The sequence below is a fragment of the Jaculus jaculus genome, chromosome 5 (assembly GCF_020740685.1).
Source record: "Jaculus jaculus isolate mJacJac1 chromosome 5, mJacJac1.mat.Y.cur, whole genome shotgun sequence".
Taxonomy (NCBI): Eukaryota; Metazoa; Chordata; class Mammalia; order Rodentia; family Dipodidae; genus Jaculus; species Jaculus jaculus.
In genome coordinates, this window is record NC_059106.1 from 124,336,537 (window position 1) to 124,360,880 (window position 24,344).

General features: G+C 45.2%; 1 protein-coding gene across 8 annotated transcripts in view; it reads right to left on the reverse strand.

Moving 5' to 3' along the window:
- Window positions 1–2,113: 2,113 nt before the first annotated feature.
- Lpin1 (lipin 1) overlaps window positions 2,114–24,344 on the reverse strand; it is a 68,242-nt gene continuing 46,011 nt past the window's right edge. For all 8 annotated transcript variants that reach the window (XM_004665682.3, XM_045149469.1, XM_045149468.1 and 5 more), the window contains 7 exons: window positions 22,748–22,874; window positions 20,912–21,060; window positions 20,366–20,452; window positions 12,531–12,683; window positions 8,337–8,451; window positions 7,573–7,676; window positions 2,114–3,676 (listed from right to left, as the gene is read on the reverse strand). In XM_004665682.3, coding sequence (XP_004665739.2) covers window positions 3,517–3,676; window positions 7,573–7,676; window positions 8,337–8,451; window positions 12,531–12,683; window positions 20,366–20,452; window positions 20,912–21,060; window positions 22,748–22,874 — 895 coding nt within the window. In that variant the 3' untranslated portion in view covers window positions 2,114–3,516. The remainder of the gene's footprint in view (window positions 3,677–7,572; window positions 7,677–8,336; window positions 8,452–12,530; window positions 12,684–20,365; window positions 20,453–20,911; window positions 21,061–22,747; window positions 22,875–24,344) is intronic.

The following is a 24,344-nucleotide window of genomic DNA, read 5'->3' on the forward strand; positions in this document are numbered from 1 at the left end:
TGTTCACACGCTACAATCAGAGGTAGAATGCATCTGTGATGATACATGATGAAAGAAGGCTTTGTTGTGAAAGATGAATGAATTCTACAAACACCCAGGAAGGAAATGTCTGAATTTGGACTTCATGAGGAATTTGGCATTTGATTTTCAACATCTGTTTTCAGCATTTTAGCACCGATACTCTTCCACGTATTCCAGATATTCTATGCCAAAGCAGGCAAACTGAGAGGCCGTGGCTGGTACACAACATGAACAGGACAGCAGCTCTTAACTTAAATGACTGAATGGTCAAGAGTTGTGATGAGTCCCCTCAAAATGAAAGATAGCCGGGCATGGTGGTGCATGTGTTTAACCCCAGCACTAAGGAGGCTGAGGTAGGAGGACTGCTGTGAGTTGGAGGCCAGCCTGAGACTACATAGGGAATCCCAGGTCAACCTGGGCTAGAGCAAAACCCTATCTCGAAAAAAGCAAACAAACAAACAAAAAAGAGTCAAAGAGATGGCTCACTGGGTGAAGAAGTCCTCACCACACAAGCATGAGGACCTGAGTTTGGATCTTCAGCACCCACTTAAAAATGCCAAGCATGGTGACATGACTTATAATTTCAGCACTGGGGAGACAGACAGGTGCATTCCTAGAGCTTAGCGACTACTCAAGCCAAACTGCTGAACTCTGAGCTTGGCATGAGCCCCTGTCTCAAAGGACAAGGTGGAAAGTGACTGAGAAAATCACCTAATTCAATCTCTGGCCAGACTACACAGATGCAAATACACATGCACATCACACGTCAGCACACACAAACAAATCTGAGATGCAGTCAGCAAGCGGAGGGCACCAGATGTGCAGCAAGGGCACCTTACGTGACAACACTGTTAGAGGCCAGGTCATGCACTTTGTACTCAGCATACACCGGAAAAATAGCAACTGAAGAGCTCATTAAAAAAAAAAAAAAAAACTAGTTAAAATTCACATGACTGATTTTCAGTCTTTCATCCATCTCATTTATTCCAAAGTTTTCTAGCTTTTCATGCATGACCACATGCTGAAATACCAGTGATTTTCATCACCACACCAGCAGATCCAAACAGAGAAAATGTTGTATTTATATTCAGATGGTGATCCAAACCTGACCTTAAAAGGGGAAATTCTCTGGGAAGACATGACCACTTTTCTTCAGTATACCAGGTATATGTTTCTTCATCTGTTACGATAAGCACAAGACAACTTGTCACTGGGGAGTGACTCACTTCCACAGGCAATTTTGATGTGCCTGGTCCAAACACAGCATTCCAGCATGTGACCCTGGGGTCAGAGGATTACAATGCAGACACAGATAAAACCTGGTATACATGATGCAGCCAACATTCACAGCTCAACCTCTGGGAGCAGCATGGTAGGTGTTAACATTCCAGCCTGGCTGGGGTGCATGCTGAGCTTGACTGAGATCTAACAGCATAGTTCTGTGGAGGTTGTGCGCTATTTCAGAGTGATCTGGAAGCTTAAGATATGTCAAAATTAAGAGTCCTAAATTGGGCATGGTAGCTTTCATCTGAAATCCCAGCATGTGGGAGGCTAAAGCAGAAGGATTAACTGGTGTGAGTTTAAGGACAACCAGACCAGCCTGAGCTACAGAGACCCTATCTCAAAAATGCCTCCCTATATAAGAGTCCTGAATTACATACTCTCAGAGTTCCCAAGACAGGAGACGACCAAGGATAGATGAAGGGTGATTCACATACATACCTACTCCTGCACCTAACCCTCCACCAGTATGCAAGGAGGAAGCCATGAGAATCTCTCATAGGGCCATGAGCCTGTATTCAGCCCACAGCAACTGAACTGCATGCAAACACATTGTGGTAGTAGAAGGACTAATGTGGTCACTGAAAGGCACTAATGAACAAGCCCACAGCTCACCAAGGCAGGACTATGCTTTATTTTTAACAACCCCAAAAGGAATCTGCCCATTCATGTCAATTAGTCTGTGATCTGCGACAGTTGATGTTCACACTTCTTATCCACCCCTCCCAGAGCCCACCACACAGCAGAGACAGCAACTTGGGATTCTCTTTCACAGAAAGAAAGAAACAGTAACACTTCATTCAACAGTTCCTTTTTTTTTTGCTCCTTCTGACTAATAGTGAAATTCAAATAGGAAAGTATTTCAATCACTACAGTAAAATATTCTTTAAGAAAATAATACATCCAAAAGTAAAGCAAAATCTTTTACCAAAATAGTTCTTTCATTTTTCACATTGTTCTCTCCACAAACCAGTTTAACAAACAAGTAAAAGAACCACCTTCTATCAGCTTCCAGAACGTCATGCAAATTATATTTTTTTTCTTGCCTTTAATTCGAGTGGAAAAAGCTAAGAAAAATAAATGACTCATACATTCCAGAAGAAGGTGGTGTGTGAGACATATAGAGTAAGGCTCTTTGGATAGTCTAGCACACTTACTTTTTTTTAATGTATTAATGACAGTTGTAATCCAAAGGATATGGCCAGAATGTTTACAACAGTAACCCAAGTAAAGTAATAAATAATAACTGTAAAGAAAATAATTTAACTTCTTGGAACTGCTTTCTTAAGAACAACCAGTTTCTTTTGAGAGCTTCCAGTGAAAGTCAGCATGGTTATCATTCGGCAGAAGTGCGGGCAAGTCCACTTTCTCAGCACCCCTCACTGGGTGCAAGGATGCCAGCAGCGCTGGACTGATTCAAATGCTGCCCTAGGGATTTTCTACAACTTTAATGTAAGACACTGCAGGTGCAAAGAGCTAGACAGCGCACTCTAAATGAAATGTCTGCCATAGATGCGTTAAGGCATAAACAGTCCAGCCTTGAGCCATGAAGGATGGGGAGAAGAAGGCCATTTACATAAGCCATCTTTAACCAAGCGATTAAAGAACTTATCACCTGAAAATGAGACTAAGTAAAAAATACTGCCAGGGAACATCCACAAGGCCATCGCCAAGGCCAAGGCTCCAGCCGAGGCTCCGACCTACTGAGGTCTGGATTCCCTTCAGAATACTCAGGTTCAGGTCATGCGACCTCTCACAGCCCTCTCCCCATGTGCAAAAGGTAGCACAAACATCGCTATCATGGAAATGTGTCCCGTAGGCTACCAAAAGTCATGCACTTCTGCCATTCCCCCATGGGCAGCCCTCAGGTGGCCCCCTCTGCTTGGATTTCATTGCCCCATATTGCACATTAAGTGAGAACTAATTACTGCAGCAGCCAGGGAGTGCAGTGCTATGGATGTTGAGCCGCGACTGAGGAGTGCTTTGCACACTGCTAGTGTACCCAATTCATTTGCTGCCTAGGAGATGTGCCCTCCATACCCCACACTGGACTTAGAAATATCACCCTGGGGCAATGGGGCAGGAGAGAAATGCTCGTCTCTGAAGCAGATGGCCACACCTCAGGCTCCCCAGAGCTCCTCCAGTGTCCCCACAACCTATCCTTAATAGGTGCCAGCCAGGCTCATGCCTAGTGCAAGGGGCTGCTTGTTCGTATCAAGCTGAGGCAGAATGTACATCCTGGTTTTCAAAGGGTGGCAGCGGCTCTCTCCAGAAGGTAAAGTTACTAAAAGTATCTGAACAGGGAAAGTCTGAAGAATGGCTTCTTTTCAGCAGCGGGAAGACGTGGTCAACCACTTCGCAGAGCCTCACATACCTGGAAAGAAAAAGGCTGGTGAGGTCATTGTCTACAGAGTCACATCAGGGAGCCACAGCAGCCACAGGGCACTGACCTGAAGAGTGGGGAGAAGTCTACAACCCAGGTACCAATCAGTGGGCCACCTACCTAGCATTAACTGGAGTCATTCCAGTCTTGCTAATTATCAGGAAATTTAAGATGAGAACAAGAGATGTGCAAAAGAATCAGAAGGCTCCTGGGGAGGGTGGGGAACCCTGACTACACAAAGAACAGACAAGTGGGGGGGTACAAAGAAGAAGCAAAGAAAAGCAGGAAGAAACCCACTGACCAGGGCATGGCCACTTGCCACGAGACCACATACAGGAGAGAAAGGACGACATACCAGAGACTGCTGCATTTCACGAGGAAAAGGAAGACACAGGGCCCTGGGGTTGACGAGACCTGAATTTGGCCCTTGGTCCTACTTTGCTCTAGCTATGTTATCCTGGGCAAAAGACTTAATCTCTCTAAGCCCTAACTTCCTTCACTATAAAGGCAGAAAAACTAAAACAGTCCCACAGGGTTCGTATCACAATCAAACAGAATAACATATGCAATAATAAAATAACATACAATGGTGGCTAATCCATCATTTTATAACAAATCATTAACATGTCTTAGGGAAAAGTCCCTGGATATGGGTCAAGAATTTTGAGGCATCCACTCACCTTCCTTGCCATGTGACACTGTGACACTGTTCTCTCGTTGTGCCTCAGGCCCGACATGCCCATAGTAAATGGGCATGGACCACACCAACGTTTCTCAATGCTCCCTAGAATATCTCTTACTGCATTTTCTATGTACCCACAAAGATGCTGTGAATTAGCTCCTATGGTCTGCATTACAGAAAGAAAGCAACTACACTGACTCAGCCTCCTAAGACCTCTGGGTACCTCTACACATTTGAGCATGTCCATCCCTCAGCCCAGGCAGCCCAGACTCCTCAAATAGCCCCCAGCCCTCCTACGTGCTGAGAACTGAATGGGGTGTTCAAAATCCAAACTCTAAAGAATTAACATGTTCTGAGACATGAAATAGCTTGTTCAATAAGGATGTGTGTGTGTTTAATAGCGGGCCTCCAAAGGACTCATGAGAAATAGTGAGCTTGCACAAACTGAGGAAACTCTCAACATAAAACCAAAAATTGTGCCTCTCCTGGGGATTAAAACAAACAAACAAATTTTTTAAATACCTCCTGACTTGAAGGCCTATTTGTCTGAGGTTTGCGGCTAAGGGAGGGCAACTTCCCCACAGGGAGCCGTCCCAGGCCAGGCTGCGGTAGGCACCAGAACCAAGCCCGCGTGGCTCACGTACTCTGAAAGGCAGGCCAGCTCCATCTGGGTGGCCTGCTCTACCCTCCTCCACTCTCTTCGCCCAGGACTCTCTGCAGCAAATACAGCACATGTCTCACACACCCAATGCAGAGGACAAAGCCCTGAGCACGCTGCTTGGCACAGCAAGCCCATCATAGGAAGTCAACCCACATGACGGTCCCAGGATAATGGACAAGCACTCACTTAGCAAAGATACAGTCGTGCCAAGTTCAGTGCTAGGGCAATATGTGCTTCCTGGCATCTTTTCTCACAGCACCTGTCTCATGACTAGCCCAGGTGTCAAAGGACAGTAAAGTCTTTGGCAGGTTGTGAAACTGTTCCCATGCAAAGATCCACCCTGGGACCAGCCAGGGACAAAGGACAGAGTTAAAACAACCTGTCTACAGTGGAGTGGTCTGGACGGCTCTGGGGCTGGCCTTCTTAGAAGCTAGAATCCCTCTCTTCTTGGCACTTCCTGTAAGCCCTTCCCCTTTTTCTGCCTCTAGACATTGCATTCATAATGATCTTAAAAAGAAATCTACCAGATCCTCTTGGTCAGAGAAACTTCTTTTTGCAGTTGGTGGTGACTATTTGGGCAGACTCAAAACTTTCAAAATACTGAGAATAAGTGACTATTGAGTATTCATTACTAAATGAGACATCTATATCACCACCTCTAAGACTCAGGGAACATTATGGAAGGGAGGAGAGAAAGCCTGTAAGACCCAGAGGATGGGGAGGAATGCTCTGGAACACCAGCTTCTGGACATGAAGGGGTGCTTATATTCATGACCTCACAGTGACTATCGTTATCTGCACCAAGACCTGTACAATACTGGGTTCATCAACATATTCGATCATAGATGGTGAAGCACAGCCAAAAGAAAAAGGCATCAACGCAGAGGAGGACCAGTTAGAAAGAAGTTGTTCACTGGGAAGGGGATGAAGGAAAGGACAAGAGAAGGGAAGAGGGGGCAATAACCAAAATACATTAGGTACATGTGTGAGAAGTATCAGTAAGAAAACATTTTTTATAAAAATACACACCCGCAGAGAGAGAGAAACCCACAAGATCTTCACACTGGAGAGCACTTCATGTAGCAAGTAGGAGGAGAGGAACATGATGCTGTCGGGGCTATCATTGTGGATGAGAGAGGGGGTTGTCTGTAAGAAATAAGCTATAAAAGGGGAGTCTGGGCTCCATCCTTTCCTCTCTACCATACCTACAGAAGTGCTGAAGGTCTGGCCTGACTATGGGGTAAGTATGGGCATTCAGGGCTCCATGAGTTCAGAACTGCTCTGGTTAAGCTAGATTCCAGTCTAGCTGCCATATGAAACATATGAAACCTGCCCCAGATGGTAACTCATGTTTTGTCATATTTATTTATTTGTTCATTCATTCACTAATCTAGGTTTGTTGGTTTTTGTTTTTTGTTTTTTTTTTTTTTTTTGATATATAGTTTCATTCTGTAGTCCAAGGTGGCCTAGAACTCACCATGTAGCCAGGCTGGTCATGAATTTATAGCAATCTTCCTTCCTCAGTTTCCTGGGGTTATAGGCATGAGCCACATACTCAGTTTCAGGTCTCTAATTTAGATAAAAACCTCAAGAGGTAAAGGCAATCCCCAGAAAGAAGTCCCTGGGGTCCAACCCTCCAACTGAAGAGGGCACCATCTAGCTCTCTGGGGTCACTTGAGCCAGAGACTATTTTCCAGCTTGACACAGGAGAGATCAAAAGATGTGTAAGCCTCTATAATGGGCAAGGCAGAGTCTGCATGAGCTGAGGTCCCCAGAAGGCAGAGCTCTCCAGGACTTGGAAACAGGAAGTGCTGTCCATCCTAATCACACTGGACAGCCTCACATGACACAGTAGGAGCCAGGCTGCCTCGTCCCACACAGCAATTCAGCCAGGTGTCCTGACGCATGCCTGTAATCCCAGAATTCAAGAAGATAAAGCAGGAGGGTTGCCAAAAGGCTGGCTTGAGCTCCATGGAAAACCCCATCTCAAAACAAACAAAGAAAACCAATAATGCAGGAGTTGGGATATGCGTAGCTCATGGCGTTGTGCTTGCCTAGGAGGCTTGCGGCCCTGGGTTTCTTCCCAGTGTGGCAGGAGGTAGATGCGGGGGGGGGGGGGGGGGAGGCAATAATCCAGTCGAGTGCACTAACTCCTCAGTAGGAGAAAGTGAGCTTTAGCCAAAACAATGGGGGGGGGGTGCAATTATACCAGAATGGAAACAGTAAGTGTGGAGAGACACAGAGTTCCTTTCACATATTCACTTTGATATTTCTAATTCACATGCTAAGTTGACCAATCAAAATGGCTAGATCCTGAGCCCGTGCACTTCCCTGCTGCAGCAGACGCTAATAACTCCACTTTGAACTTTCCATTCTGAGGGAACCTGACGAAGTCAACTGCCTAAAAATTAAGTTGGGACAAATACAAGGAGTTAAACCCCATGTTTTGCTGAATTAAAACTAAGGCAGCAACAAAGATGAGACAGTCTACAGAACACAGGGATGGGGACATGGGCTCAGCCCCCATGGGCAGATGATACTTACGAGGAGATGTTGGTCTTGGCGTGTTCCTGCACCAGCTCGCCCTTGGGGTTGACGGTGAAGATCCGGTTCAGGGACACTCCCACTTGCTTGTAGGAATACACGTCCTACATTTGGAAGAGGCAATTTGAAGGTGTCAGCCAGGAAAAGAGTTAGCTGTGAAAACAAACCCACGCTGTCTCTAATTTAATGTCGTGTGGTCCAGTTTTCAGTAGCTGGAGCTGCACCTCACCTCCATCTCCATGGTGTGGGGACCCACTCAGCTTTCCTCCCTGGCTTCAGTTCCCTAGACTGTGCCAAAGAGGAGTTAAGCCTCCCATGCGCCCCTCCCCCCCAGTGCTAACATTCCTGGGGTTACTCTCTGACCCATTTTCTCATTTCCTAAAAGCCTTCATTGGTCTTTCGAAGTAGGGACTTCTGGAGGTGCCACACTCAGCACAGCAGTCAGCACGGGCTTCCTCTCCACTTCAGGCAGAAAGGATCCAACACTATTAAATGTCTTTGTTTTACTAGTTTAACAAGTAACGCAGAATTAAAAGTTTCTAGTGCCATGTCTCCAACTTCAAATTCAGCAGACGGTCATCAAAGAAAAGCAGAGTTCGTGCATGGCATGAGCTTTAACCTCTTGCCTTAAGACGCGACATTAGCAGGCCATTCCCTCAAAGGCAAGAGGCTGGCTTTCCACATGCTCCTAGGCACGCCCTTTGCGGTGCCTGCTGTCAGAAAGAGCGACGCCCTGGGCTCTCGCAGAGGCCTCAAGTACTTACAGCAGGCCGGTTTCCAAAGGCAGCATAAAAGGGTTCCGTATTTGGGAAAAATAGATTTTTGATGTCAGTCAAACACTGGACTTTGAACTTTTCTGGCTTCTTTTCAATCACCTCCCTGTTAGAAACAAACAAGCAATCATGAGTCTACAAAAGAAAATCTGGTGGTAGGAGTCAGATGTGCCCACAGAATCATGTTCTGAATGCTGGGTCCACAATCAGTGCCAGTCTGGGAGGTGGAGCCTTGCTAGAGGAAGTGTGTGGCCAGGGGCAGCTGGTGGGTGTTACAGCCAGCTCCCACTTGCCAGAGCTCAGCTCACTCTTGCTGTTTGCTGCCAGCTGCTGTGGCAAGATGCAAGGTTCAGCCTCGACACTACATCCTTTCCCTGCCATGCTGGAACTTGCCCTCACAGCTGTAAACAAGAAACCTTTCCTTTCCACCAGCTGCTTCTGGTTAGGTGTTTTGACCTAGCAATGAGAAGGTAACACTCCAAATGCTACAACACAGGCTAAATTTCAGTAGCGCTGAATAAGTGTGCTCATCATCAAAGCTGGGAAGAAAGTCAAGCAGCCCAGAACAGCAGGAGACAGAGTGAGCCCCGCTCTCAGCCTCCGCACCGAGAAAACAAGAACAAAGAACTGCCCCAAGTCCCACCAGCTGTCAAAGGAATAAGACTCCCAGAGCCTAGAAGACAGGGGATACCTCAAAACTCATTTCATGACAGTTCTAACCTCAGAAACAAAACCTCATCAAAATCATGTACAAAGTGTGGGCCAGTCTCAGCTGTGAACATGCAAGCAAAAGTTCTAAGCACAATCTGTGTAAGTGTGCAGTTTTCTGCTTATGAAAAGATGGAATGATTTCAGGAAGGTGGGACTCATGTAAGTATCTAATATTATTACTGGGATAACACATTATCAATTAAGAGGAAAAAAGGTCATCTCAGATCCCAAAAAGGCACTGAACACAGCATCTAATCAGGATGAAAATCTTAAGTTAGGGGTAGAAAGAAACACTCAAGCCCCTACTATAAATATCTGGGTGTGATGTGGACACCTGTAGTCACCACCGTGGGGAGGTAGAGGCCAGCCTGGTCTACACAGTGAGGTGTAGACCAAACACTGAGATCCTGTCTCATTAAAACCTACTGCAAACATCCTACTGTGGTCTGGGAGATGGCTCAGTCCATAAGATGCCTGTAATGCAAGCATGAGGAACAAAGTAAAAGCTGGGTGTGGTGGCACAGCCTGTGATTCCAACAATGGGGAGGCATAGACAGGAATCATCCCCTAAGGCTTATCTAGCAAAATCAGTAAACGTTGGATTCAGTGAGGGACCTGCCTCAAAAACTAATAATAATAGTAATAATAATGTTAGAGAGCAATTAAGGAAGACAACCAATGTCAACCTCTAGCTTCCATATATACGAACATATATACACACATGAATACACACACTTATGCACACATGTTAAAAACCAAGTAAACATCCTATGGATAACAAGTAAAACAATGATTGTCTCCATCACCATTTCAGTTCAGTGCTATGCTTCTGGTGCTAGCTAGAGTGATAATATAGGAAAAATAAACAAAAGTTTAAAGGTTAAAAATAATTAGGGGGAAGTGTCAATAGTCACAAAAATACTTGTCCACGTTTTTAAAATGCTGAATTATCAGAATAAGAACTTAGTAAAGTTAGCCAAGTAATGTACAAAGAAAAAAAATCTTTGTACAAAATATTTTTTCATATATCAAAAACATTAGAAAATGTAACTGTATAAATAGTACTATTAACTAAAGTTTCAAATATCAAATTTCGAGAAATATTTCTTTTTAATTTTTTTGTTTATTTTTATTTATTTATTTAATAGCAACAGACAGAGAAAGAAAGGCAGATAGAGAGAGAATGGGCACACCAGGGCCTCCAGCCACTGCAAACAAACTCCAGACGCGTACGCCCCTTGTGCACCTGCCTGATGTGGGTCCTGGGCAATCAAGCCTCAAACCTGGGTCCTTAGGCTTCACAGGCAAGCGCTTAACCACTAAGCCATCTCTCCAGCCATCTGAAAATATTTCTAATAAAGATTGGACACACTGTGGACTAAAGCTGTCAAACATTATTGGATATAGTAGGAAACAAAGGCCTACATAAACATCATGTATTCCACTCCCTCACTCTTTGGTTCATTCTTTTTTATTATTATTATTATTTTAATTTTAGAAAGAGAGAATTGGCATGCCAGGGCCTCAGACACTGCAATTGAACTCCAGACACTTGAGTCATCTAGTGGGCATGTGCAACTTTGTGCTTGTCTCACTTTTGTGCATCTGGCTTACATAGGATCTGCGAGATCAAACATGGGCCCTTAGGCTTCACAGGCAAGCGCCGTAACCACTAAGCCATCTCTCCAGACCTCTTTGGTTCATTCTTATTTGAGCCATAGACCCTTAATGATCCTGGAGTTTGCTGGGGTTTTTTGTTTGTTTGTTTTCCCTAACCTGCTATGATTCTCTGGCCTCTGCTCCTCTATGGAAATGGAGTTATAAATGTGTGTGGCCACACCCAGCTGTTTATGTAGGCCCTGGGTACTGAACTTAAAGCACTCTCTCAGACTATCTCAGGCCCTCACACTGTTAGAAGAAGTGCTCTTACTGCTGAGCCATCTCTCCAGATCATAAGCCACCTCTCCAGACCAATTTGAGATCTCTTATTATAGGAAAATAAAGTGCTGCTCACATAAAACAAAGTGATGACACAAAGATATCTACAGAACTAGGGAAAAATACTCAAGCATCAACATGGCATTCTGGGACCATCTAGACTCTTCCATCATTGCAGGGTTAGCAGCTGCAATCATCTGAGTCTCAGATTCATCCACAATCCTGTCAAAGCCTTCAACTGGGTCTTAAAGACCAAGTATATGATAATACAGTCACTCTTTAGCAGACAGTAAAGTCCTAGGATCAACCAGAATACATTAGGCTTTAAGAAAAGTAGATGGAAGTCCCTCTATAGGCCTTAGTTGGCTTGACTATCTTAAATGTACTCAGGAAGGGGAAGGGGGACAAGGTAATCAAAAGGAGGCCAGTGGTCTAACAGAGGACCATGAAAATAAGCAGTGTCTACAACAAGTGATGTGGGAATCCAAGGCTGGGGGACAGGGAGGTTAGGACAGACGGTCTTTCCACCAACCTAACTATCCCAGTGAGATACATATAAGCTGTTAGGACTAGATGTCTGTTAATCAATGAATAGACAGTGGAAACATTGTATATACATGGAATATTATTCAGCCATAAAGAACAAAATTATATAATTTTCAGGAAAATGTCTGAAACTAAAAATCACCATATTGAGTGAAATAAGCCAGGTTCAAAGGCAAATATATATTTTATCTCATATGTGGAATCTAGACTCAAAAACATTAAGAATGGGGGGCTAGAGAGATGGGTTAGCACTTAAGGCATTTGCCTGCTAAGCCAAAAGACCTCAGTCCAATTCCCCAGGACCCACATAAACCAGATATGCAAGTTAGTGTGTGCATCTGGAGTTCATTTGCAGGGCTGGAGGTCCTGGTGCACTCATTTTCTCTCTGTGTGTTTGTCTGCCTCATTCTTGGTGTCCGTCTGTCTCCCTCTCTCCCTCCCTCCCTCTCTCTCTCTCTCAAATAAATAAATAAAATATTTAGAAAATATTTAGCAGGGTGGGTGTTAGGGAACTAGGAGACCAGAATAGGAGTATGGGGCAGCAGTAGAATGCACTGAGGGAGGGAAATAAGATCAAAATATATGGCACAGATATATGAGAATGTCACAATGAAACCCATTATTCTGTATAATGAATATATGCCAATAAAAATGTTTGAAGAGAACACATGAGAATAGTGAGTATAATATTGCCTGGAAAACAGACATGGTTTAGTCCAAACTGAGAATCAGAAATAAGAAGGAAGCTGCCTATAGAGGAAGGTGGGCCAGGTCACAGAGAGCCTCTGGTGAGCTAATGAGCCCAAGGGCCTCGGTGGGCCAGTGAAGGTTTTCACAGGACAGGTGGGGTCAAGGCCTGCATTCTAGAGTGATGTGTCTGCTGCCCACCACGCAGTGTGGGTACTGGTCAGAGGAAGCCAGCTAATTCTTGAAAAAAAACGTCAACTGAGGAAGAGAGAAAGCTGAGTGGCCAGGCCAGCGGGGCAGTACCTGTGCAGGGCGGAGAAGAGGCTGCTGGGGCTGAGCAGCAGTGGCCCCTGTGGCAGCACCGTGCCCCTCTCGTTGACCCAGTGCAGGTAGCCCCTTGTCATGTCTGCCATCCCGATGGCACGGGCCGAACAGTAGAGAAACTTGTATCCGTTCCTGAAAGACACAACCCAGCCATGTTACAACATGGAACTTTTTTTTTTCTTTTTTTGTTTGTTTTACGAGGTAGGGTCTTGCCCTAGCTCAGGCTGACCTGGGATTCACTATATACTCTCAGGGTGGCCTCAAACTCACAGTGATCTTCCTACCTCTGCCTCCAGAGTGCTGGGATTAAAGGCGTGTACCACCAGGCCTGACTTATAACATGAAACTTTTTGGCATTCTCTTCCTCATCTGCTTCATGAAGATTAATGGTAGAATGGCAAGTTTCTTACCCACTTATGTCCACGCTCTGTTGAGAAATGAACTCCATCTTGCAACAAGCTTGGTCCCTCACCTAATCTATGTATCCATTCTAGCCTCCCCAGGGGGCCCTTCCCTCCACTCCCTGGGTGATAAAACCCACAGCCTTAGTACTCTCCCCACTACCAAGCCCCTGCTCTGTGTGATGGCACATATGTGTCCCAGGCCCTTGTTTGACTACCTCTCTTTAATCCATAAACCCCATGAGGACAGGCAGTCTTGCATTCCTTGATAGAATGGCAGTGCCAAAAATAAATAAATAAATAAAGTGGTACACACAGCAGACAGTAACTTTCTGAAAATGAACTTCCCACTTTCTTTTTTTATAAATAAATTATTTATTTATTTATTTATTTGAGAGCAACAGACACAGAGAGAAAGACAGATAGAGGGAGAGAGAGAGAATGGGCACGCCAGGGCTTCCAGCCTCTGCAAACGAACTCCAAACGCGTGCGCCCCCTTGTGCATCTGGCTAATGTGGGACCTGGGGAACCAAGCCTCGAACCGGGCTCCTTAGGCTTCACAGGCAAGCGCTTAACCGCTAAGCCATCTCTCCAGCCCGAACTTCCCACTTTCTACCCAACTTACTGTTCTACATGTATGTTTTTTAATAGTCGAAGAGAACTTATCTCTAGACTCATCTAAAAAATGTTTTCTTTAAAACTTGTAGAGAATTTGTGGATCCTAGCTAGAAATGTTTAGACTTGTGTGTGAGCTGGAACCGAAATTCAGTAGCAGAGGCCACTAAGCTAGAAAAAGGCTATAAAGGACGGAGGAGAGGGAAGGAGTTAAGGGGATGGTATTGTATATATAAGTAGAAGAACAGATTACAGGGAGGGGAAAGGCCTAAGTGAGGCCAGGGGAAGAGACTAAGTAAAAGAAGGGTGTGGGGAGGCTCAATCAAAATTCAAGATACTGTGAATAAGACATATGAAAGCCTACTTTTTTGGACAGTGGCACATCCAGGAGCCATAGATTGTTACTAGAAAATTTTCAGTGCCAGGAACAGGATATCTTACACTGTTGGCCAGGAAGACCCCCGTTGCCTCCAAAACATTATAGGCTATTGCCAAGGCCCTTGGTTTCCCTTGAGAACCAGATGATAAGATTCTATTACTAAAGACCCCACATGCTTGGGCAGCAAGATCACTAAGAAATCATACTGGGGCTGAGGTGAAAACCTTCTCCCTGTAGACCAGCCAACTGAAAGCTGGAAAAAGCTGCACTGCATACAGCCCTATGGGAGACAGAAGTCATCAGTGGTGAAAACAGTGGACATTAGAAGCCTCATGTTTGGCCTGACAGGCCAAATGACCAAACGCATGTGTGATGGTTAAGTTTTGTATCAATAGTGGCATGCCTGTTCTGAGAGAAACCAATTGCTCTCTATTTGGACTGGAGGCCCACTCTATGGTAGGGAATACAAGCCTGGTACTGAAAACCTATTCAAAAGCCTATGGCAGGGGAGGTCATGAGCCTTAGAGGTATAGAGCCTGCTCTTTTCTGGCTAAATGCATATGTTATGTTCATCAAACTTCCGTGAAAGCACTACACTTAATGTTCATATTCACTTATTAATGCTACTATCTCTTTTGGTTAGAGAAGCTTCTCTTTTTAGATGGCGGTGACCACTGGGATGATCCAAACAGCAACATAGTGCTGAGAAGAAGTGACGGAGGAGTGTCCACTGAAACACCTCTATCACACCTTCCAAGGCTCAGGATCCATTGTGGAAGAGGTGGTGGAAAGAATGTAAGAGGTAGGACTGCTTATGATGCAATCGTCCAGAAAGAAATTGGCCTTGATACCCACGTTTCAGTGCCTAGCAATATCTTCACAAGACCCTTGTAATAGGAGAAAAGACAATGACATCAAAATAAAAGAGAGATTAATGGAGGGAGGGAATATGATGGAGAGTGGAGTTGTGAAGGGGAAAGTGGGGGAGGGGCGGGAATGATCGTGGTTTATTGTCTGTAAGTATAGAAATTGTCAATAAAAACATTACACATTAAAAAAAAACTTATAGAAAATTTGTAACTGGTCAACATGCTAAAAATAAGTAAGTGATGAGTCCTGGGCCCGACACTGTACATATGTATCATCCTCGCTAGGGCTTGGGGAACATAGCAGAAGAGGAAGCAGGAAGAATGTAAGAGCTGGAGAATGGGGAGGAGCACTGGAGAACTGTTGTCATCCCAGCATGACAAGACCACTGCAGTCATGACCTCATAGCCACTGAGGTTACCTGCTCGAGAACATGAGGGAGCCAGTCAGCATGCAGTTAGGGACGGGGGAAGGGCTTATGAAGCCAATCCTCTCCCTGATAAACTAAGGACAATTAAGGCTGCTAAGGAAGGGCGAGTCATGCTCTTCTGCGATATAACCACTGCCAAGTTGTGAGAAGAAGGGGTACAGTGAGACTGGGGGCATAAGAAAGGGTAATATACACTGCACGCATCAAAATGCAATACCTCTTATGAAAATGATAAAAAGCAATTAAAAATTTTTAAAAATAAAGAGGGGCTGGGGAGATGGCTCAGTAGATAACAGGCCCACATAAGAGCCAAAAGCTATGGCAGACTTCTGAATTCCCAGTATGTATATGGTAGATAAGAGAGAGAGGATGTCCCAGAAGCTTACAAATGGAGCCAGAAACAAGAAAGACCCTGCCTGAAAATGAAGCAGAAGGTAAGGACTGACCTGCACGTCGTTCTCTGACCTCCCCACGCACACCACGACACATGTGCTCCTGCATGCACACACGTACACACAGAACGTGAACATGGACATGCCTAAAGTAAACCACAGCATCAGAGGTCAAATGTATGCACATACACGCATGCATGCATGTATAAAAACAGACATATAAACGTGTATATGTGTTATTTAAAACCAAGAAACAGGAAGGCTTGAGACAGAATCTTGAAAGAACAACTTGCTGGGAACAGATAAGCGCACTGACAATTAAATAGCTTTTAAGTTAAATATCTTTGCATTCTAGCTGTTTAACACAATCTTCAAAACATAAAACCACTATTTCTGTGTACAGCTCTGCCTATCAAAGTCCTAAAGCTGCCACCTGCAGGGTCTGAGATGCTAATTTTGCTGACAACTTGATGTACCAATACATTTTGGAGTTTGAGCGTGTCACCAAGCTGTTGTCACCATATGGGGCTGTTGCTAAACTCAACTGGAAAGTCAGCCCAAGGGTGTCCTGACGGGGAAGTGCTTGTACATGGCAGTAGGAATCTCCCTTCCAGAGCCTTCCCTGGAGCAGAGCAGCATGCAACCATAAAACCTCGCTAGAGCGGGCTCTGTACGTGGAGGAGAGCGGCAGGGCAGCTAACCCTCGGAGCGCTGGCTGAGGCTCGGCCGTAGTGCGCACACTGAGCAGTGCAGCAGCACCGCCCAGCAGCAGAGCCTGACCAGGTGAGCAGTGGCCCCCGGGAGCCTCAGTCTAACTTCCCCACATTAAAGGTGAGGCACCAAAGCTCAGAGTCTGACGTGAGCATGGTCTAAGGGCCTTGGGTGAGTTTGCCGTGGTAGCTTCTGGACTCTGGTCAGCCCCTCTATGCACCATGTTATAACATCTCTTGCCACAGAGAATAATGCCTATGGCAGACTAAGCTCCGAGGTGAAAGAGGGGCCAGGAGAAAAAAAGGAAGACCCCGGCGACTCTGCTAATGACTGTTTCCACTTTCCTACACTGGCTGGAGAATGTTATGCTCCCTGGGTCACAAACTCACTGCGCTGGAAACAGTAGTCATTCTGCCCAAACATGGAGACATGAACTCCCAGCAACATGTCTAGGAGAATACACATTAGAATGAGGTAGAAAACAGGAATGATTATGGTTCACATTGCAGAAGAGGGGACAGAATATACAGGAGAGCTGGAGGACAGGGAGGAATGCTGCCATCTGGATAGGACATGGCCACTGCACACATTAACTCACAGGAGCTATGGTCACTGACACAAGAGAGGGCCAGTCAACATTCCTCCAGGGACAGAGGAGAAACTTATGAGGCCCCTCCCCTCCCTGAGAGCTACTGCCAGTTAATGGGTGCTGGGGATGGAGTCATTCTCTTCAGTGGTACAGCCACTGGTTAGGTGGTGGGAGAGAGGAGTGCAGCTAGAGTGAAATGGGAATAAGACAGGGTAATAAAAGAGAGGGAATAATAATGATCAATCTATAGTATATGCATGCATGAAACAAATCAAAAAATAGAAAGGAATTGTGACTCAAATACAGGTCTCTGCAGTCTTGTTAGCTCTGCTATGTGGCTACTTTAGGACACGGTCCCTTGTGTTCTATCTCCTCCCTGAATAGACTTGAGCACAAACAAACTCTGGTTTCCCTTCATATCAATAGCCAGGGGAGCTTTGGTTTTCTTTTTTCTGAAAGTCTCACTCAACCCCAAGCTGTCCTCAAACTCATGGCAATCCTCCTGCTTCAGCCTCCCAAAGTGCTGGGATTACAGGCATGAGCCACCATACCTAGCATTGTTTCTGTTTTTTATTTTTTTTAGAGAGACAGAAAGAGAGGGAGAGAGAGAGAGAGAGAATTGGAACACCAGGGCCTCAGCCACTGAAATCAAACTCCAGATGTTTGTGCCACCAAGTGGGCATGTGTGACCATGCTCTTGCCTCACCTTTGTGCACCTGGCTTACGTGCAATCTGGAGAGTCAAACATGGGTCCTTAGGCTTCGCAGGCCAAGTGCTTTAACTGCTAAGCCATCTCTCCAGCCCTAGCACTATGTTTTTTAGACAAAACCAGCTTTGTGCCCTCTCCAGGACCAAGATGATGATGCACCTTACAGACAATTTCTCACACAGAAACACATTCCACTGAATAGTTCAGTTCAGTAAAAACTACAGCTGCCCTTATTCACTCTGATTTCCAGGCAAGTGGCTAACTACAAAATGAGATTTCGGTTTGTTTTTTATTCTACTAGTCCTGGAGTGCATAAAATTGAAGTGGAGGGCTGAGAGATGGCTTAGCGGCAAAGCACTTGCCTGTGAAGCCTAAGGACCCTGGTTCAAGGCTTGATTCCCCAGGACCCACATAAACCAGATATACAAGGTGGCACATGCATCTTGAGTTTACAGTGGCTGGAAGCCCTGGTGTGCCCATTCTCTCCCCCCCCCCTTCTTTCTCTCTGTCTCTGTTCTCAAGTAAATAAAAGTAAACAATTTTTTAAATTGAAGTGGGACCTAACTCAAGGGTGGCAGTAATGGGAAAAGTAATGCATCTAAACACCATAAACCACATGGCATCTTTTCCGTCTTCTAGCATGCTGAACATTTCTTCTTCAAGTACTTCTCTGGGCAATAACAATATAAAGAATGGCCTAGAATGATTAATTATAACAGAGTTGAAAGTGACAAGCTCTTGTCAATTCATGGTTCTGCCTCTTTTCCCTTCTATGGCTACCACAGACTTGCGAGGGGGCGTACGAAACTCTACTCCTGTGGATTCCAAAAGTCAGCTCCAAAGCCCTTACACCCAGCCTAGGCCTCCAGGATGGAGACTGCGGCCAACAAGCCCAGCTCAAGCCCCTGAGTATCAATAAGAAAGTGAGAAGCCAGGAAAGATGGTGAGGTGACAGCTGGCTCTTAGCCTAGAAATGCTTCAGGAGGACTGTGACATTAAAGACAGAAGGGAAAAAAAAAGTTGCCATACGAACTTCAAACGGGAATCACACAGGCAAAGGCGGGAGGTGGATGGAGTTGAATGAGGAACACAGCTCGGCTGGATCAGAGAAAAGATCTAAGGCTCAGCAGACAGCAAGGAGTTGGCCCAAGGCCAGGGCCCAAAACCAACAGGATCCCAAAAGCCATACCAAGGAACCTGTGCTTCATCCTGTAGCTGCAGAGGACGGGACCCCTGCAGACCAGGACAACAGCAGATCATGTGGCTTAACTGGGTGCCTCTGATGACACAGCAGGTCGAACAATAAGCAAATAGATGTCAAGTCACTCCCATGTCCCATGACATTCCTCCCTTTCACCAGAATGGTGATCCAAAAAGGGTTCTGTACTATTCACAGATCCTAAATCAAAGATCTCACTCATCCTTAATTGATTAAAGAAATAATGATAAGATGTTTTCAGTAATATGTATAATGATATTTTTCAAGATATAGCATCTGAAGAATCCAAGACAGACACAAAGAAAAAGACTGTCCCTGTAAAGTTAATAATAGATTTATTCTCAAAAAAAAAAAAAATCACAACAGATTATCACAGCAACCACTCAGTACCCTGATCCAGGAGGGTTTCTTTCCTTCAACAAAAAATAGACACAATTTTCAGTGTCACACAAGGGGAGGCAGCTCAGAGTAGATTAAGGCTTCTAAATAAAGGGCCAGCCATGGAGAGCCTGCGGGCAGGTCACACTTACCCTGCCTGTGGGAGTGCAGACTGGCGGGTGTGAGTGGGCGTGGGCGGAGAGCAGCCTAGAACTGATCAAAACTTTCCAGCTGTTCAGATTCTGGGAAGCAACTGTACTTCAGTCCTTCCCTGAACATGCATAACCTCTGCATTTATTCATGCATACATTATATATTATAAATATTATATGTCAGTGACTGCATAGCTGTTATCTGCGTACTTTTAACATTGCTCCCATAATGGTACCACCTTTTTCTTCCTGACACTTTTGTTTTGTTTTGCAAAGAATGAAAGGAGATTTATTCATTGTGGCCACATTGGGAAGGGGAACCAATAAACAGGTCCAGTGACTCTCAAGACTCCTGGCCATTTTTGACTCATCTCTGTTTTTTTGTTTTTTGTTTTTTTTCTTGTGTGTGTGTGTATGTATGCATGTTTTCAAGTAGGTACACATAGGTTTGGGCATATATGCCAATGAGCATGTATGCAAGTAGAGGCCAGAGGCCAGCCTCAGACACTGACTCTCAGAACACCATCAGCTTCTTTCTAAGACAGGCTCTCTCACTGCTCTGACTCACCAGTTAGGCTATCTTGGCTATCCAGTGAGCCCCAGAAATCCTCCTGTCCCCACATCCCCAGCACTGGGGATACAGGTTAATGGCACCACGCTTAATATTTTTACATGAGTTCTGAGGATCAAACTCGATTCCCTCATGCTTGCCAGGCAAGCACTCTACTGACTGAGTGAGCCATCTCCTTAGGCCCCAATCCTTGCTAGTTTCTTGATACTAAAGCCAAATTTGGGGTTGTCAAGATTCACTGTGAACTTGGGTTTTGCCACCATTACTTTCTATCCCACTATTCTTTGTGCCAGTCACCCCCTGTTTGTAAGCCACCCACGACTGGCAAGAAAGAATCTGTGTGACGAGGATGGTGCACACCAGTAATGTCATGAGCTGGGAGACGTTTGCTCTGTACTTACTGGCTCACTTTATGGTATAGCTTTGCAATGCCCTGGTGGGTCCAATCCTTCCCAAGCGTAGGCAGAATATGGCCAAGGGTATCTGATCTAAATAAAGATGAAGAGGAGAAAAATAAAGTCTCAACACACCATTCATTCCTCACACACAAAAAAATATATGAACAAGGCCCATGACTTTCTGTATAGAAAACTCCAGACTCAAAATCGTGTGAGGATACTCAAGGAGGGATATGGTAGGGCACAGAAGGGGACTATCAGCCCCATCATAGGCTGCAAGATGGGCTTGCCAAATCCAAGTAGAGGAGTGCTAACCATTCCAGAATGGTATTCTCCAAAAATATCCATGTCATCCACCAGGTCAGGGGGACAGTAGATACCTCAGCCAAAATAGACACCAAGTCTTGAAGAAAGCTACCAAGGAGGAGGAACTCCCCTTGTCTATACAGCTCCAATGCACCAGAAGCACAACACTGTGGGTCCCTCAGTGCTCCCCAAAGAAGAAGACCTAGTTCTAGGTATAAGGCCCTATGCTGAAGTCACACTTACCTCGTGATGGTTCCGTCGATATCGGAAATGATGACCTTATCATCCCAGTTCCACAGATAGATGGTGCCTTCACAGCGACAGGTGCCTTGATACTGAGTGGTGACACTAAAAACCACATCATTGGGGCCATTCTTCAACTTCAAGCTTTTCTGGAAAACAAATTATCTGACTGAAGGGAAGGTCCAGATGAGAAGAAATATTGGCTTGTGTTCCAGAAGGAAGTTCAAGCCTTAGAAAACATACCAGGAGCTGGGGAAGATGCCCAGTTGGTAAAGTTTTCCTCATAAACATGAGAATCAGAGTTCAATTCCCAGTAGCTACATAAATACAGAGAGTGGTGGTACACACCTAAAAATCCTAGTGCTGGGGAGACAGGATCCCCAGAGCTCACTGGACAGCTAATCAGTAAGCTTCAAGCCAGTAAGAGACCCTATCTCAAACAAAGGGGGACAACACACCTGTCCTCTAGCCTCCACAGGCATATGCACATGTATGCACATACACCTGTATAAGCACATGCACCCCCACACATACAAATACACATACACACAAGCACATGTCCACATACACACACACAAAATCATTCCAAGGCACTTCACCATTCTCTTTCCCTTTTCCTATTCTAATTCTTTTTAGGCCTGGACAGGCAACCAAGACCTCAACTCTCTCTGGCCCACTTGCAATGCAGCAGCCTCCTCCCTACAGAGTGCTTGCTTCTAAGGCTAATGCAAACTTGAGCCAGTATTTCTGGGAGAAAATCAAAACAGGGTTAAATGACAGGATACAAGGCTTGGCATAAGTCACAGCCTTAGAACAGGACATACCACTCCATAATGAAATGTGAAGGGTCTTAATATGGGGAGGCAATTTTTATACAAATGTGAAGACCATGTTTATAGTGATTATTATAATGACACAGATTGTAAAGATCTCCCTATTATCAGTCACACCTCATATCCATCAAAACATAGACCAGACCCAAGAACATCACACTAACTTCAGAAAACAAACTATTTCTGGCAGATCTTAGTACAATGAGATGCTCAGGTATTGCCCACACAAGCACACAGACCAACTCTAGGTGTCACCAGAAGGAAGCCACAACCCAGAAAAAAAAAACAGGCTGCAAAGCCCACAAACGGCTAAAGTAGACTCATCATTTCCCTTAAACACCCTCTTAAATAAGACTGCCCCCCAACCAACTTCTATGACAAATATGAAAAATTGTGTTTACAGAAAAGCAGGGTTATTTGCTCATTACATGGCCATGACGCAGAATAGGATCCAGGGCTAGAAGGAGCCAAATTGAAACGGGACACACACACACACACACACACACACACACACAGAGAGAGAGAGAGAGAGAGAGAGAGAGAGAGAGAGAGAGAGAGAGAGAGAGAGAGAGGAAGAGCAACCCAGTAATAACCTTTGCTACCTGAAATTCTCTAAATCTCATCACACCTGCTTGACTTCTACCAATTTAATAGATACTTTTGAGTTAACAAGGATGTCTTTTAAAGCAAAAATAACTGTAGCAGACTTTCAGAAGTCTATCAGTCATTGATAATGTAAATTCAGTAAGAGGAAGGCCAAGTTAGAATGTGAAGTCATATTTCACATTCTTCACTTCCAGAGGCCCAACTGGACAGGTAGGAGTCAGAGGGGAAAATGCAGGGCATTAACATGAGGGTTATAAGGTCATCAGCAAGTACTTGGAAGGTATCAGAAAAGTAAGTGGGAGACAGAAAGTAGGAAGGACACCCAGATATCCACACAAGCCCAAAGAGTCTATCCAAGGACTCAGAGACCCTGCCTTACCGAAAGCAGGAGACTCACCAGTTGCTCTGATGTGAGCCGCAGGGTCTTTTTGTAGCTGACATTAGACAAAAGAGGGAGGTGGCTTGTGCTGGACGGCTTGGCAGCTGCAGGCTCTTCATCACTGGAGGATGACTCATGTTTTATTCTGGAATACACAGTGATGTCATCACCAATTAAAACTGCATCTGGGTAGCCATTAAAAATGCATTAGCCCCAAATCAATGACTCAGTCAATCAGGTCTCTTGGGTGGTCATTTACCATATGGCATTACAGTTTATCAATGAAGTCTCCCCTGTTTCCCCATGCAACATTGCTTCACTATTAGGAAGGAGGCTGTACCCCCTCATTCATGTGTTTACAGGTTCCCTTCACTCACTTTTGACTAATAGAAATCCAGTCGTACTACATCCCTTCTAGCCTGGGAGGCAATGAACCAAACATAAGCTTCTCTGCCTCTCCTCTCTCCTCTCCCCCTCAGAGGCTGCAGGCAAAGCCCGTGAAGTCCAAATGTCTACAAGTCCAAACTCATCACTTCCCTCTCCACATACCCAACTCCAAATAATCAGGGTATACCCAGGACCTACATAGAACAGGTGCCAGTAAAGCAGGGAAGACTGGCCAGTTCACCCCTCAAGGACCTCAAGCAGCTCACCATACAAGTCATCATCTTTGCCAACACAGAGTCAACAGATCAATGCCCTCAACTCTTCCACATGTTCCTGTGGATAAGGAAGGAGCAGGGTGGGAGCCAGGCTCGCTGTCTTTAAGTGGCCCCAGAAAGCAGGTCAGTAATGAGTTGCTCTCTGGATTCAACCCAATAGTATTAGTTGTGCCCAGACCATTATCATTATGTCTTAGCTCTTTATAAAATGTTTAATAATGCACTTAGACTAAATGGAGAAGGCCAAGTTCCCCAACCCCAAGCAGGACCAGTGCCCGCCTCCCACATGCCCCTATCCAAGATGCTAGGTACAAGGAACTCTGCCTTCTTTGCCTCAGGGAGCACTCGCCTCTCCTAACAATACCTTCTCAGCCCACTGCTGCCATTTCTCCTGGTCTGCCTTACAGTCACCCATGCAGTCCCCTCATATAACATCTATGCTCCTTCAAGAAGCAATTCCTAAACCCCAGTGCTGCCCAATACCAGAAGATCATCAATGGGGGCACTTCCATCTGGCATACCCTCTCCTGTATGGAGGCCTGCTTTGTGAGGTCCTGATTGAGCTGCTCTTCCAGGCCCAAACCAGGCCCAGGAGAGCCATCTGAGTCGTGCCTTGGGAGACAGCATCTTAGGTAACCAACATTCGTCTACACTGTCAGGCACTGATAAAAGAGCAAACAGCCGGGCGTGGTGGCACACTCCTTTAATTCCAGCGCTCGGGAGGCAGAGGTAGGAGGATCGCCATGAGTTCAAGGCCACCCTGAGACTCCATAGTGAATTCCAGGTCAGCCTGGGCTAGAGTGAGACCCTACCTCAAAAAACCAAAAAAAAAAAAAAGCAGCAAATAGTCTGGTCTCTGCTCTCCTGGGACTTTGGTCTAAGAATTCTATCACAATACAACCAACTGAGCTAGAGCCACACCCTTAAGAACCTCAAGGCCTGAAGAGTAAGCC